At 43.7% G+C, this 14,498-nt stretch overlaps 2 protein-coding genes across 2 annotated transcripts; both read right to left on the reverse strand.

Moving 5' to 3' along the window:
- Positions 1–3,982: 3,982 nt before the first annotated feature.
- Positions 3,983–5,649, reverse strand: LOC311034789 (endonuclease domain-containing 1 protein-like). The gene is made up of 2 exons (XM_084042771.1): positions 5,170–5,649; positions 3,983–4,921 (listed from the first exon to the last, which is right to left on the reverse strand). The coding sequence occupies exons 1-2, from the start codon at positions 5,467–5,469 to the stop codon at positions 4,325–4,327; spliced, it is 897 nt and encodes a 298-aa protein (XP_083898897.1). The 5' UTR covers positions 5,470–5,649; the 3' UTR covers positions 3,983–4,324.
- Positions 5,650–6,914: 1,265 nt separating this feature from the next.
- On the reverse strand, positions 6,915–8,366 carry LOC311034888 (endonuclease domain-containing 1 protein-like). Its single transcript, XM_084042919.1, has 2 exons — positions 8,049–8,366; positions 6,915–7,748 (listed from the first exon to the last, which is right to left on the reverse strand). The coding sequence occupies exons 1-2, from the start codon at positions 8,361–8,363 to the stop codon at positions 7,167–7,169; spliced, it is 897 nt and encodes a 298-aa protein (XP_083899045.1). The 5' UTR covers positions 8,364–8,366; the 3' UTR covers positions 6,915–7,166.
- Positions 8,367–14,498: the final 6,132 nt, after the last annotated feature.

Consider the following 14,498-nt stretch of genomic DNA (forward strand, 5'->3'; position numbering starts at 1 on the left):
TCCTTTCCAATCGGAACAGGTGTGAGATAATTTTCTTGTACTCACTCATAGTGGCTGGAGGCTGTAACTGGGCTCTCATTGTCAAGCCTTTTCCATATTCAAAGTGCCATGTCTATAGTGGCAATAACGTAGAAGTTATGAATGTTATCACTGTTTGAGAGGAACTTGAGAGATAACTACGATGGAAATATCAGCAGAACATGAAGCATCCTCTGTCTACATAACAGGAGGACAAAATAGTTAGCGTAACCTCTCCTTCCTAATTTTAATTTATTACCAAGTACATTTACACATACCCAGGATATTGTCGTCATTTTACCCATGCCTACTATTTGGAGAACTAGGTAGCCATTCTCTTGCACCAGCTATGAGGAGTGTGTTCGGCATGTCTTTGGCCAGTGGCCGCCGGTGGGATTCAAACCCTGGACGTTCATGCTGTGAGGCAACAGTGCTAAACACTGAGTGATCGTGCCCATGTCTTATTCCTATTCTACACAGTGGGGCCTAAAATGTAGATTTGCCATGAATCCTTTTGTGGTTGTATTGAGTCAGAGAGAGCGAGAGAGAAAGGAAGAGAAATGTGACTGTGACTGAGACCAAATGGAAGAATATATGGAAAGCAAGAGAGGAGAAACTGAGTGCATTTACACAGTAATAGTGTGGCTTTATCTTGAAGAGTGTAAAAGTATCTGAATTAACACTTCGGCTGTGTACACGACTCCACATCCACTCCTTCCTCAGAGTCAAATGTGAGCAAAGTAAGCCTCAGTATATGCGCTCTAACTAGACAGGCAGAAGACAATGGCATAAGTATAGTAGTAAAGCATCTCTATCTCATAATCTCAACGTGTCTCAATGTATCCTCATTCAAAATGCCTTATAATGAGAATCTACCTATCAGAGTGTTTTATGGAACGTAACAAAACAGCTATAGCCGTATAATCAGAGATTGTGGTGTGTAGGGTCAGGGTGTAGCCTACAACGATTTGACCAAAATGGTCTTCAGGTACATGAACCAGAACACAGGACGCAGTCGAGCAGAAACACTGCTTGCTTACTAGATATCACTCCCCACTGATATCAAGGTCACTTGCTGCCTATAGTATGCACATCCAGTGTGAAAGCCCTGTGAGGCAAATGAGTTCCCTGCAAACGTGGTTGGATGAGGTGTGAAAGCGTGTGTGCACAGCCTTGTGGTTCCTTCTGTTGTCAGTGAAAGAGTAGTGATCGTACATTCATTTTCAGAGATTACTGACAAAGCCTTCAAAACACATTTCACCTTTCTTCATTATAGCATGAAGAATTTCAGTTTTTAAATGATCAAAGATGTCTTTGTCTCATGTTCTAAACAGCACACAGGTAGACGAATCCTGGCTTTGTTTCAAAACCAAATTCATTCAAATTTTGGACAGTGTGGCTCCCATGAAAACCATCAGGGTCAAAACCCGCTCGGTACCATGGATGAATTCGGACATCCTTACTGCCATGAAAGTCAGAGACAAAAAGTGTTCTGAGCTTCATAAAAGTAGGATCAAACTAGCCAAATGTTTTAACAAAGGTCTCGAATCCCACGTAGCTAAACTTGAAAAGGAAAAAAACAAGCTAAGAAACAAGGTAAATAGCATGCTCCTGTTAGCAGAAAAAAGCTACCTCGATGACAAGATTGAGGAAAATCAAAAAAAAACACGAGAGCTTTGGAGGCTACTCAAGAACCTCCTAGGCTGCAGCAAAAAATTGAAAACCAGGCTTTCAAACTTAAGCCTCAAGGTGAATGACACTCTCATTTCATCCAAACACGAAGTGAGTAAAATCCTCAACATATTCTTCACGACCGTAGCCTCAGATTTGGTTGAAAAACTTCCTCCACACTCTGGGAGATATGGTGAGGAGTATGTTGTCTCATTTTACGAAAAACAGGGTGTTTGCAAAGATGACTTTAAACTCTCCCCTGTGAAAACAGAAGAGGTGTTTAAAAAATTGAGTGCTCTTCATCAACACAGAGCCACAGGCCTCGACAATATCCCCCCCAAATTTCTAAAAGACTCAGCCGCCTCCATTGCTCCAATCATTACCCACATATTCAACCTCTCCACCACACAGGGACAGGTCCCCAACGACTTCAAAAAAGCAAGGGTGACCCCTCTGTTCAAAAAAGGAAACCAATTAGACCCTGGCAACTACCGCCCTATTTCTATTCTAAGCTCCATCTCGAAAGTCATGGAAAAAATAGTCTATGAACAGGTCGACAAGTATCTTGCCGAGAAAAATCTAATCTACAAATTCCAATCTGGCTTCAGAACAAACCACTCCACTGACACATGCCTTCTCTATTTGAACGACTCTATCAAACAAGAGATTGAAAAGGGCAAATATTGCGGCATGGTCATGCTGGACCTCCAGAAGGCTTTTGACACCGTTAATCACCCGATTATGATCAATAAGCTCAGAGCAATAGGTTTTGATGACACGTCAGTGAACTGGATGAGATCCTACCTGGAAGGGAGGGAGCAAGTGGTGGAAGTAAACGGCACCCAGTCCCCCCCCCTCCCAGTGACTTGTGGTGTTCCCCAAGGAAGTATACTAGGACCCTTACTGTTCCTGATATATGTGAATGACATGTCGTCAGCCTGCGACTGCAACCTGTTCCTGTTCGCAGATGACTCGGCCCTGCTAGTCTCGGACAGGGACAGGCTGCAGGTTGAGAAAACTCTCAGCTCTGAACTCAACAAGATCTGCATCTGGCTCTCCGACAACAAGCTCTCATTACACCTGGGCAAAACGGAATGCATCCTCTTTGGGTCCACTCCTAACCTCAGAAAGGCAGAGAGCTTCACGATCAAAGCGGGTGATGATATCATCAAAAGAAAAAACGAAATTACCTACCTGGGCTCTATCTTGGAGGCTGACCTCTCTGGTGACAAAAATGCTGAAAAAACGATCAAAACGGTCCACAAAAAAACACGCTATTTGCGGAGTATTGATCGTAAAGTCAGTAAGAAGACTCTGAAGACTCTTGCAGTGGCCCTCATACAAGGTCATTACGATTATGCATGTACTTCATGGTATCACAACACCACCAAGGCCTTAAAAACAAGGCTCCAAACATCCCAAAACAAACTTGTAAGGCTACTTCTTGGCCTCAACTACAAAATCCATCTAACCCCTGATCATTTTGATAGGATTGGATGGCTTAGGGTTGCGGACAGAGTACAGCAACTTGCTATGGGCCTGGTCTTCAAGATATATCACAACATTGGGATCCCCCTGTATTTGTCAAAATACTTCCAAAATGTTAATGATGTCCACGATCACAATACCAGAGGCAGCTCCACAAACCTTGTCCAACCCTTTTTTGGCTCAACAAAGGGAAGTAACTCGTTCTCATGCTATTCATCAAAAATGTGGAACGCCCTACCAAAAGGAGTAAAGGAGTGTAAAACCCTACTCTCTTTCAAAACAGCCCTAAAGATACACCTTCAGGAGGCTGCAATTGGAAAATGGCCCCTGTCTAAGTCCTAACCTAACCTACCCCCCTACCCCCCCCCCCCTCTCTCCTTCTCCTTTTGTACATATTTCTCACTCTTCATACCAGTAACCTGTAAACTGATTGTATGACATTCTATAGTAGTTGTGTATATCTGTCTGTCTCTTATATGTCATCATGATTTGTGTGCATGGGGAACTCATTTGAAACAAGCTCTGTGCTTTTATGAGTCTTCCAGTTTAGTAGACCTTGTATTGTGAATTTGTACTTCCATGTACTGTTGTTCTCATGTCTTACTAAATAAAGTACATCAATCAATCAATCAATGTGATAATAATAATAAATAAAAACAATATTGGTATACATGTATTGGATATATATATTGTATTTTCATCAGAATTTATTTTACTCCAAATATTGACATCTGTATCACACCCAACATTCCTGCATTGGTCAGCTCTAGATTGAATAGAATGAAAAAATACACAATTACAGGGATGAGTAAATCAGCTTTTTATTACTGCAGATGAGGCAAGGCAAGCAGCAGTTAACTCTGATAATTTTGTTGTCTTCAACTCAACTCAAAGTTTATTCATAGATTCATGATTACAGATCATAACATGACATGACACACACATGACACATAGCTGAGAGATATTCTGAAGCTCTGCACATTACTTAACCACTTGACCCCTAGCATCCCTAAACTGGGCATGTCATAATAGGCAAACATTCAGCGAGAATTGGCAAAGAGATTTGGTGTATAGAGGGAGAAAATGAGAGGGCAAAGGATAGACCCCTGGGGTACTCTGCTTAATAATGTATAATGGGTTTAAGTGATTAATGGCCTACACTGATGGATGATGGTGGTACACAGTCATCCATGAAGATCTGAAAGTTTTTCTCCACAAAGGTGTTCTTCTTGAGGAACTCCTCCAGCTTCTGGATGGAGACTTCCAGCACCTGATTGTTCTCCTTCTCGTTCAGGCCGTAGTGTGCGAAGGCTGGGAACTTGTACCGCTCATCATAGGGCGCATTGTGGTCATAGTTTGTACAGCAGTAAGCTGACCACACGTAGGTGGGCACCGCCACACGCTTGATGTTCTGCCGGTGGATCATTTTACCTGAGGTGGTGATTCCTGAGACCACATAGGCCGTCCCACGGCAGTAATTGTTCAACCGCTTGCGAATCACGTGCTCCTGTGCCTTCCAGGCGCCGGCACAAAACTCATGGACCAAAGGGACAACATTGGTCAGGGTGTAAGTCGACGCCTTGTCATCAGGCTCAGCCTGGTGTTCGTCTGGGTTGAGGCTGCCACGTTCATAGAGGATGGCGTTTGCATAGTCGTCTAGGACTGCCTGGGTGTCTTCAAAGTTCATGTGCGTGTAGCCGCGTGGAAATGGCTGCATCTCGCCTGTATCTGAGGAGGTGGATAGCTGTGCAGGAGAGACAGATAGATAGATAGATCAATGGCAATGGTCATCACTAAGGACCTGATATTATATAGGGCCCATGTATTGTATACAGTGGGCCCAACATAATTGAAAAAAAATTGGGACCCTGCCAATTTGCAATACAACGATGAAAACGTACTGTATGCCCTCTGAGAGTTACAGTATTAGGCCTACAACCTTTGGCAAACATGTGTACCTTAAGCTTTTTTCTAGCATCATATTTGTTTTACCTGAGGCTCATACATCCAGGGGACATCCACTCGCTTCTCCCCGTCCGAGCGCTTGAAGGTGTAGGCAGAGTAGACAGGGACACGGTCCACAGTGTTGTACAGTGTCACATAACGTGCCTTGTTGTTGTAACGCTGACAGATGGAGCGCAGTGAATGGTGATCCAGCCCTGATGGCGGGGCTCCCATGTAGACAAACTCTCTACACTCGGGGGACAGCACTTTCTCCGCCGTTCCCTGCACTACTGCTGTTATCATGATGACCAGCAGTACAATTGCCTGTGTCCAGAATGAGTAGGCCATGGGTTGAGATAATGAGGATGGTCTCACCGTCAAGAGGTTACTGCAATTGAATCCCGAATGTGTGTCCAAAACAACAGAGATGTTCTTGAAGCTTCTTGTCTATCTTGGTGGTGCTCTTTGTATAATTCAATGTATTTCTACATTTGCTTCTATGTCTCAAATGCTCACACAGCATTTGTATTGAATATCTGCTCTGTCTAATCGGGACCCAGTATGCAAATCCTTGCTACACACCTCAGCTGGTCCACTCACTCACCATTGGTTTCCTGAACAACCATACAGCCACACCCTGACAACTTTGCATTGACAAGCACTGGCTATAACTGGAAATAAAATAATGGAAGTCATTTCAGCCCTGTGGAGCCCATATAGCTCAATGGTGCATCCCACTTATTTCTGGCCTATTGCATTACGCCTCTTGTGATTGGACAATTTAAACAGCCTGTTGCATTTCCCCCTTTTCTAATGATTGGTCAATAAACAGAACTTGTAGCATTGTCCAGTCACTCCTCAACGTCACCAGATCTCCCCATGCATCCTTCTGCCTGGAAGCTCTGGGTACAAGATAGATACAGCCAATAGCAAGGCTTCATATTGCATATTGAATCAGCATGCTGCTTCATAAAAGAGCAAAGCCAGGCAGGGGACAGAGAATAGAAAAGTTCATTGATGTTAAACTGTTATAGTGGCTGCACAGACAAAGCTGCCTGCTCTATGCTTTGTAAGTGTGGGACACTTTGGAGAAATTCTGCTAACACGCACGCACGCACGCACGCACGCACGCACGCACGCACGCACGCACACACACACACACACACACACACACACACACACTAACACACACATTGTGGGTGGTGAAAATTGCTCAGCGTATCATAGGCTCTTCCTTACCATCAATCGAGTCTATCTACAAACAACGCTGTCAGTCTAAGGCCCTTAGTATTATCAAGAACGTTTCCCACCCCAGCAATAGTCTGTTCCGCCCCCTCCGCTCACAGAGACGAAAGGGCTACAGATATCTCAAGACCTCAACCATGTATATATATATATATATATATATATATATATATGTGTGTGTGTGTGTGTGTTAGTGCGTGTATGTAGGCCTATATATAATTTTATGTATATAAAATTTAAAATTATATATATATATCTATATATATCTATATATATATTACAGTCGAGACAAGGAAGTGGGGAGGAAGTACGACAATGATGGGATGTGGACAACAGTGATAGTCCATGATGATTTATCATTTAAATAACCTATACCCGAAGTATATAAATTATTTTTTAAATCTTATCGTCCACTTATAGCGAATAGTTAGAAATTCCATGCCATTCCCAAGGAAGTTTATTGATTCACAAATGCATGTTCTATAGATACAATTACTGACCTCATTACAAAAAGGACACTCTGTTAAACATAAAATTATTTTCAACTTTACTGTTGAGCAATCACATAAACAGCATTGCATCAAGTCATGGAAAATGTGTACGTGCTTACCCTACCACTGTCTGTCTTCCTGTGGCTACGCCTACACTCTAAAAATTCATCTGTCTTGCTGTGGTTATCACCTCACCTCACCATATCTACATCTCACCATACATCTACTCTAACAAGTCAGATCTGTCTTCCTGTTGTTGTTATCACCTCACCACACATCTACACCTTACCATACATCTAGACTGACAATTCACACCTCAGGAGCACAGTTTCCATCAAACAGTTGAAAGTTTTGATCAACCCCCATTTCTTTCTTCACCAGCGCCTCGATGACCTTTGTCGATGTCTCTGTTACTGTGTTGTCTGTGACATCGTTAAGGCCATACGCTGCATATGATGGGAACTTGTACCGGAGCTCGTACGGTGTGGAAGGGTCAAACTTGGGACAACAGTAGGCCGACCAAAGGTGCTTTGGCACAGACAATCGGTCAACATTGTCTCTGCGTATCATCTGACCCATGGTGGTCATTCCTGTGACGATGTACGCTGTGCCTCTGCAGTAGTTATTGAGCCGCAGGCGGATGTGGTTTAAGAACGGCAGCCAGTGAGAATGTAGGAATTCGCTGGCCAGAGGCACCACGTTGGTCAGGGTGTAGGTAGAGGCCTTGTCCTCCGGGCTCAACTGATGCTGGTCTGGGTTCAGCTGGCCCCGCTGGTTAGAGACTGCATTTGAATAATCGGCCAGCACCGCCTGGCTCTCCTCCAAGCTCTGCAGCGGCACAGCTGCCGTGGGGAAGGTCTGCATGTCACCTACAGCAGAGCCACTGGATAACTGGAGGAGGCAACAGTGATGGAGGGTGTTATTGATCAAAATAGACCCAAGAGTGGGAAAAGGAACATCACTGACATTGTGATTTGACTAAACTAAATGTAGAGCTCTATCTACCACACACAATGGAGTCTATTCTTTACATAGGCAGTGTAAACACCACAGCTATTAAGATCCTAGCAGTAGTAGTCATAGTCAAAGTGTCATTGAGCCTCCATGCAAAGCTGTCATTAGCAGTCTTTTCCACTGACCCGTAGCAGAGGCACAGCCTGACCATTGACACAGACAGAAACACGCATATACCTGTGGTTCATGCATCCAAGGCAGGCCGTCTATGGTGTCCCCTGTGGAGCCCTTGAACGTGTAGGCCGAGTACAGGGGCACCCTGTGGGCGCTGTCGTACAAGGTGGCATAGCGTGGTTTGTTGCCATAGCGCTGGCAGATGCTCCTAAGCCCTGGGATCCTGATACCCGTCGGAGCCTGTTGGCGGTACAGGAAGTGGTCACAGTCCCTGAAAGAAGAGGGGTCAACGCTGGCGGTCGCGGGGTTCACCAAACAGATCAGCAGTGACAGCAACAGATTCAACATGCAGCAGGACAACATGGTGTGCAAGCACATGCTTTTCCTCTCTCTTTCCCGGTAAGGGATCGATGAGAGAGGGAAGGAAGGAGGGAGCAAGAGAGAGTGGGGGGAGGAGCTGGAAGGGAGGTGTTCAGGGTGCAGCGAGTGGTCATGGTAGAGGACATCCTTATCAAATGACCATTCCTGATGCTTTTAATTAACGTTGATTCAAGATTCAAGAGGTTTTATTTGTCACTCATGCATACAGGTACTCGCAGCAGAATGTTGGTGTGGTACGCTCCGATGACTGTGCTAACAATAATTATTATACAGTAAGATATCTATAACACCTAATAAAGTAAATTAAAACAAGATGAGATAGACAATAGTACAGGTATAGAAAGACACGTACTGTAAGGGTAAAAACCTTAGGTAGAACCCTGGGTTAGACAGGTAGCTACAGTATCAGTCCATGATGTACAGTAGTCATCTTTATCTGTTGCTTCTGTGCTGTGAGTGAGGAACCAGTAGTGGTTCCATTCACTCTCATTGTGTGAGAGAATCACACTCACGCACATAAATGAACGCAACCAGTTTCTGACAGCATTGATTACCTATCAATTTTAGTTTTGAGATTTTCCATCAAGGGTAATATATATAACATGAAGGTGGCCATTTCACATTCCCTAAATTAAAGGACCACTTCACCTATTTTCAACCATATCTTCATATAATTGGTCCTCACTAATGCCCATTATAAGATGGCACTATTTCTGTCTGTATACCCACTGAGTCTCAGAGGAGGGCCGTGGACAGTTTATAAGAAACCTGCCTACCAGTGACATCATCGGTAGACTGGTTTGACAATTTCAAATGCAAGAACAATGGCGTCTATTTCAGCATGCTAAATTTCCAGGAAGAGAAAGGCTGTAGTTTCTGTTAGCTTGGAATCCCCATCAATGATGTCACTGGTAGGCAGGTTTATGAACTGTCCATGGCCCACCAATGGGCCACAGAATGAGATGGAAATTGCGCCATCTTATAATGGTCATTAGTGAAGACCAATTTTATGAAGATGAGGTTGAAAACGGGTGAAGTGGTCCTTTAAGTATAACAGGACTCACCCAAAGATGCTCAAGCTAGTTGGATGTCACACTCAACGGACCCTTAGCCAAATTCTCAGGGTCCTTCTCTGGCCTCTGGAACCATGAATCAGTCACATCGCCCACTCCTCATCCCTCAGCCCCTTTGCTTCTATTCCCTCACTCATACTCCATCCATCTCTCCTCCTTTCCTCCCCCCTCATACCACCTTCCCTTCAGGAAGAGGAGAGGAGACCAATCTATAACTGATACAGATGCAAAGTAGTAAGTGAGTAAGGTTCACTGTAATAAATTAAGTCACATGTTTATATTCAGTGGTTACAATTAGTTATTTAGCAGACACTCTCATCCAGAGCAACTTACAAAGTGCAAGATCAGAGTAAATTACATGAACCAGAGTCAACAACTATCTGTCTGGGACACCAGGTAAACATCAAACCGAGTATCTTTCTAATTAACATGTATTCTAAATAGCATACAGTAACATACAGCATTTGTGGACAAGCTAAAAGTATGTATTTTTATACCTATCATATGGGGGGGGGGGGGGGGGGGGGGCTGTTAGGTGTTAAGTGTCTTGCTCAGGGACATTTCGACACATTGCTGGGGGCTGGAAATCGTATCTGGGACCTCCAGGGCCTCCTAGGCGGGCTCACAACCCATTCAGCTATGGCCGTCCCTATATGTCATATATCTATATGTAAATAATATAACATTTATTGACAAGTAACCAACTTACATCTGCATGGTCTAGCTGCTCTTGATGCTGCTAGTGAGCCCAATGTGCACCCTATGTCTTCCATAGGGTGATGGTGACAGGATTTCCTTCCTCCTGGTGCAGCAGTATAGGACATGGTTTTGTGAATAATTGGGACCTTTCAGGTTTATCTTGAGCCTTGGCCTGTATCAGTTGTTCTCTTGTTCCGTTATACAATCGTTTGGCCTTTTACTTGTTTCTGTCTGTTAGTGTTTTCATACAGGACACCTGTAATAGAGTACACTCTTAGAGCTGACGTTGTTTTGTTTATCTTCCAAGAGATTATTATGAGACTTATGTTGAGGGATCCTAGTGGTGATCCCCCTATTATTTAGACCCTGTTTAAACAAAAAACATTTCATGTCCTATACTGTAGCATGTCACTGTGTCTCCCCCCCCTTTTGTCTTTTGAGTACCTATTATATATATTTACTAGAGTTTCGGGGGGCTACGCCCCCCTCAACCCCAGCCGCGCACGGGGCTTTGCGTTTGTTGGTCCCTCCGTGTCCCTGTGTCTGTATCCGTGTAGCTGCAGCACAGAGTGGGCAGTATAGATGGGGATTATGGCTGTTACAGGCATGTACGCGCACGGGGCCCGCGTGGGCGTGTGTATATGGGGGTAGACAAATTGTCTAAGTAACATTTGCAAAAAGGGAAAAAAAAGAAAAAAAATTGTAAGAAAGTGTAATGTAAAAGTTACAAAATGATGAAAAATAAGTAGAAGAAATTATATTTTGTATGTTTCGCGGACCACCAGGGGGTCCGCGGACCCCCTGGTGGTCCGCGCGGAAATCGTGGGATGAAAATTTCCAAAAGGAAAAAAAAAAAAAAAAAAAAAAAAATATGAAGGTGGTTGCTTGTTTTTCTGAAAGCTGGCGAATGGCAGCCCTTTCTGCAAGATGGCGGCCGCCTGGTGTTGTTGTGAGTACGTGTAGTGAGTACTGTAGTTGCTGTGGAGCTACATAGTTCTCCAGAAGACACACACAAACATACACCATCTACAATGGACGAACTGAGCAGCAATATAGACATTCACCACACGAACGTGCATTGTTGACAAAGTGATTGCACAGCCGCTGCAGGCATGACAACCAGGTTAGCGTTAGCGACATGGCAGCTATCACAGCGCCCTGTCCGTCGTGCTGCAACTGCCTGTGATGGCTACAGCAGTAACAGCAAGCTGTCTGCGATGCCATTGTCTGGAGACTGCTCTTAGCGTGACACGACCAATGAGAGTGAGCGCTGTAGTTGTTGCTAAGATACGGTGGCGTCTCTGCCCCATAGCTTGTAGATCTCTCACACATGATTGGCGTAGGCTGCGTTGCCAGGTCTGACTTTGTGTCTAAGCAATGGTCGGCTTATTTTTGCGCGCCTTTGGGCTCGTTTGCATTGTGCGCACGGCAGCGCTTGTTTAGCGTACGTCAGCGCGACGTGGCAACGGACGTGGCAACGTGAAAGGTGATTGGCTGGTGAAAACAAACACCCGACGTTACACCAGAAATGGTGCCTGGAGAAAATGGTGACCAAAAAAAAAGTGTGGAAAAAAAGGAAAAAACCCCCGCAGCGGCTGCCTGCTGTTGTGGTGATGAGGTCGTGCGCACGGTAAACGGTACGAAGCTGCCTCCCCTTCCGTTTTGTCCGACATTTGGTGAGTAGAATTAATTATGTTGCGCGGTGGAAAAGGTGTAGTGAACAGTGAGATGTCCCCTACGCGAGGCGTAAATTCAGTGCGGCCGCCGTGGCGAGTCAGTAGGCGACATGTGGTCTGGCGGTGCGTTGTTTATCCGATAACAGAGCTGTGGGGTGTCACCACCGAGGGTGCAGAAGTTGCTCGCCATTTATATAGTTAGATAATTAAATGTATTAATCTTGGGAAACTTTAAATGTATATTTGTTTATTGCTAGTTTGGATCCTGGGATGGGTGCACACGGTTTATTTCCAGATATTCTTGACTTTATGCATTAGCCAACCTCCTGATTGAGTTGACTGTGACCTCACTTACCCTATTGGGGTGAGCCTATCATTGCATAGTGGTACCCTGTATAAACGTGTGTATGCCCTTTTCCATTATATATGTCCTGATGAAGGTCTGAACAGGCCGAAACGTTGACGAGCAATAAATTACCAAGTGGAGCTTTTTGCAACTTTACCAGTGTGCAGGCTCTATTCTTTTTTTCATGATACTTTGGTTGTCTAGCACCTGGGCCACGGATGTGCGTGCACTACCCTTTTCATACCAAGCTGCTCTTGCACCTTTCAAAAAATAGGCAACAGGAAGTGGTTAAAGATTGACTGGTTTGTTGCAGGGGGGGGGGGGGGGGGTCGGTACTGTTGCTTGCAAAGGGTACAAATAGACATGTCCGTTCGCGACGGAACGAACGGCCGGAAGTCCCATCCACTCCCATGTTAAAAAAAAACGGATAAAACGGACGCGATCCGGTCCGGAAAAAGCACATCCGGTTTCCGCAACACATTTGTATACATAACAAAATTGCCGGATCCGGAACAAGAGCTTCCGTTTCGTAGCGACCCGTTTTCCGCCAGCAAACGGAGATGTCTGTTTGTACCCAAAGCAGACATTTCAGTTCCATTTGCTTGGGTCTTTAACATGATCAAACGGCCAGTTTCAGAAATGGTTTATACATTAATTCAGGAATAACCCTCCAATGTGGATATGGTAGAACATTTAGAGTGGAATTAGGCTACATTTATTTGGGTCAGTTCTGGGATTTATATAGTATCCATATTCAGACTCAGAACTCTGCAAAAACACATGACAGGGTAAATGGTCGAGTGCAAAGAAAACAGTTAAGTTGTACAAAATATTATATAGGATACCAGGTAAACATCAAACCTAGCAAGCGAACACAACAGTATTTATGTCTATCTAAATAACACGCATAGCATGTGTGAACAAGTAACCAACATCTGCATAGTATAACTGGCATCTGGCAAAGTAGACAACAAGAAATGCTAGCAGCTATGGGGCATTAGAAGATACAATAGAAGCCAATTAGAAGTTTCTATCCTGTTTTTGTGCAAGCATGGTGATGCACGCACACAGCTGCAAAATGTAGCACCTTATTTGACACTGAACCCACCCTTCACACCATCCTATGTGGTACGTAGGTGACATGCTATTGTTTCTCATACAGATTTTTCTCAGGTTTGAAAACAAATGCATTTTAGTTCCATTTGTGTGGGTCTCTAACATGATCATGTTCGCAAACGGTTTAAACCAGGAATAACCCTCCAAAGTGGATATGGTAGAACTAGTTCTAGGTTTTATAATAGCCATATTGAGAACTATTTTAGAATTCATCCCAACCATGAAATTAATTTAATTTGTGCTGTGAGTTTGGACTTGGAAGGTTGTCAATATTTGTTACTTTTAAGATTCAAGGTTTCTTTATTCTTATATCTTATGTAGGTACATAACATCATTTTGTTCTGGTTCCTCAGACATTGTAGCAGCATTAAAATAATGATAAAATAAACCTATATTGATTTTGTGGTTCCCAAGCTTATTTTTCTTTTCGCCCAGACAAGATCGACCAGATCGTTCATATGTCTGATGTCCGGGTGAAGAAGCTATTTAGCAATCTACTGCAAGTGGCTACGAAGCCACAAGCCCCTTGGTAGCATCTGTAAAAGTCTGTGTGGTTGGGATGGCTAGAATCTTATATTTTCAGATTTGCTGAACTTAATCTCACATTGCTTTGTGGTTGAGGTCAGTACATTTCCCTGACTAGGCAGTGATGCGGCCTGGTATAAGAGCCTGACATTCACTAAGATGGTGACATACTGTATGTAAAAGGAGTACTTCTCCATTAGAAAGGAGACACAACCTCAAGCAAGTACAGGCTAACTGCAGTCAGGTGAGTAATTAAATCACACAATGTTTCTTCATGAGTGAAAGTAGAATTACTGATTTTAGAGTGCACAAAATGAAGTACATGTAAAAGCTACTGAATTACAGTAACAAGAGTGAAGAATATCAAATGCAAACCTGCACCCTTGAAGACGAATCATATCACAATCCCAATATGAAGGACCGACCTGAAGTCTTTGCATTGGTTCTGCAAGGCAGTTATTTTTTTCCCAATTCCTGTTGGTTTCCATCCAGTTCTAGCCCCTAGATTGTATTTAGATTTCATCCGTAAGCATACATCTCTGATCTTCTGGCTACACGAGAAATCAGACTTTTTATCGTCATTGCACAAGTACAACGAAATTGAAGTAGAAGCAGCTCTCAGACGTAAAAAAAAGCTCCTTATAAAAACATAGCAAAAACACAGTTAAAACATACAAATTTAAAAACTATGAAAACA

This window comes from Gymnoscopelus microlampas (assembly GCF_963454915.1).
Source record: "Gymnoscopelus microlampas genome assembly, chromosome: 19".
In the NCBI taxonomy this organism is placed as follows: Eukaryota; Metazoa; Chordata; class Actinopteri; order Myctophiformes; family Myctophidae; genus Gymnoscopelus; species Gymnoscopelus microlampas.

What these genes read in the sequence shown, in the direction of transcription:
- LOC311034789 (XM_084042771.1), bottom strand. Translation starts at nt 5,469, where the DNA reads ATGGCCTACTCATTCTGGACACAGGCAATTGTACTGCTGGTCATCATG. An exon ending in CCTGGATGTATGAGCCTCAG is followed by an intron (nt 4,922 to 5,169) that starts GTAAAACAAATA and finishes TCTCCTGCACAG; the next exon opens with CTATCCACCTCCTCAGATAC.
- LOC311034888 (XM_084042919.1), bottom strand. Translation starts at nt 8,363, where the DNA reads ATGTGCTTGCACACCATGTTGTCCTGCTGCATGTTGAATCTGTTGCTG. An exon ending in CTTGGATGCATGAACCACAG is followed by an intron (nt 7,749 to 8,048) that starts GTATATGCGTGT and finishes TGCCTCCTCCAG; the next exon opens with TTATCCAGTGGCTCTGCTGT.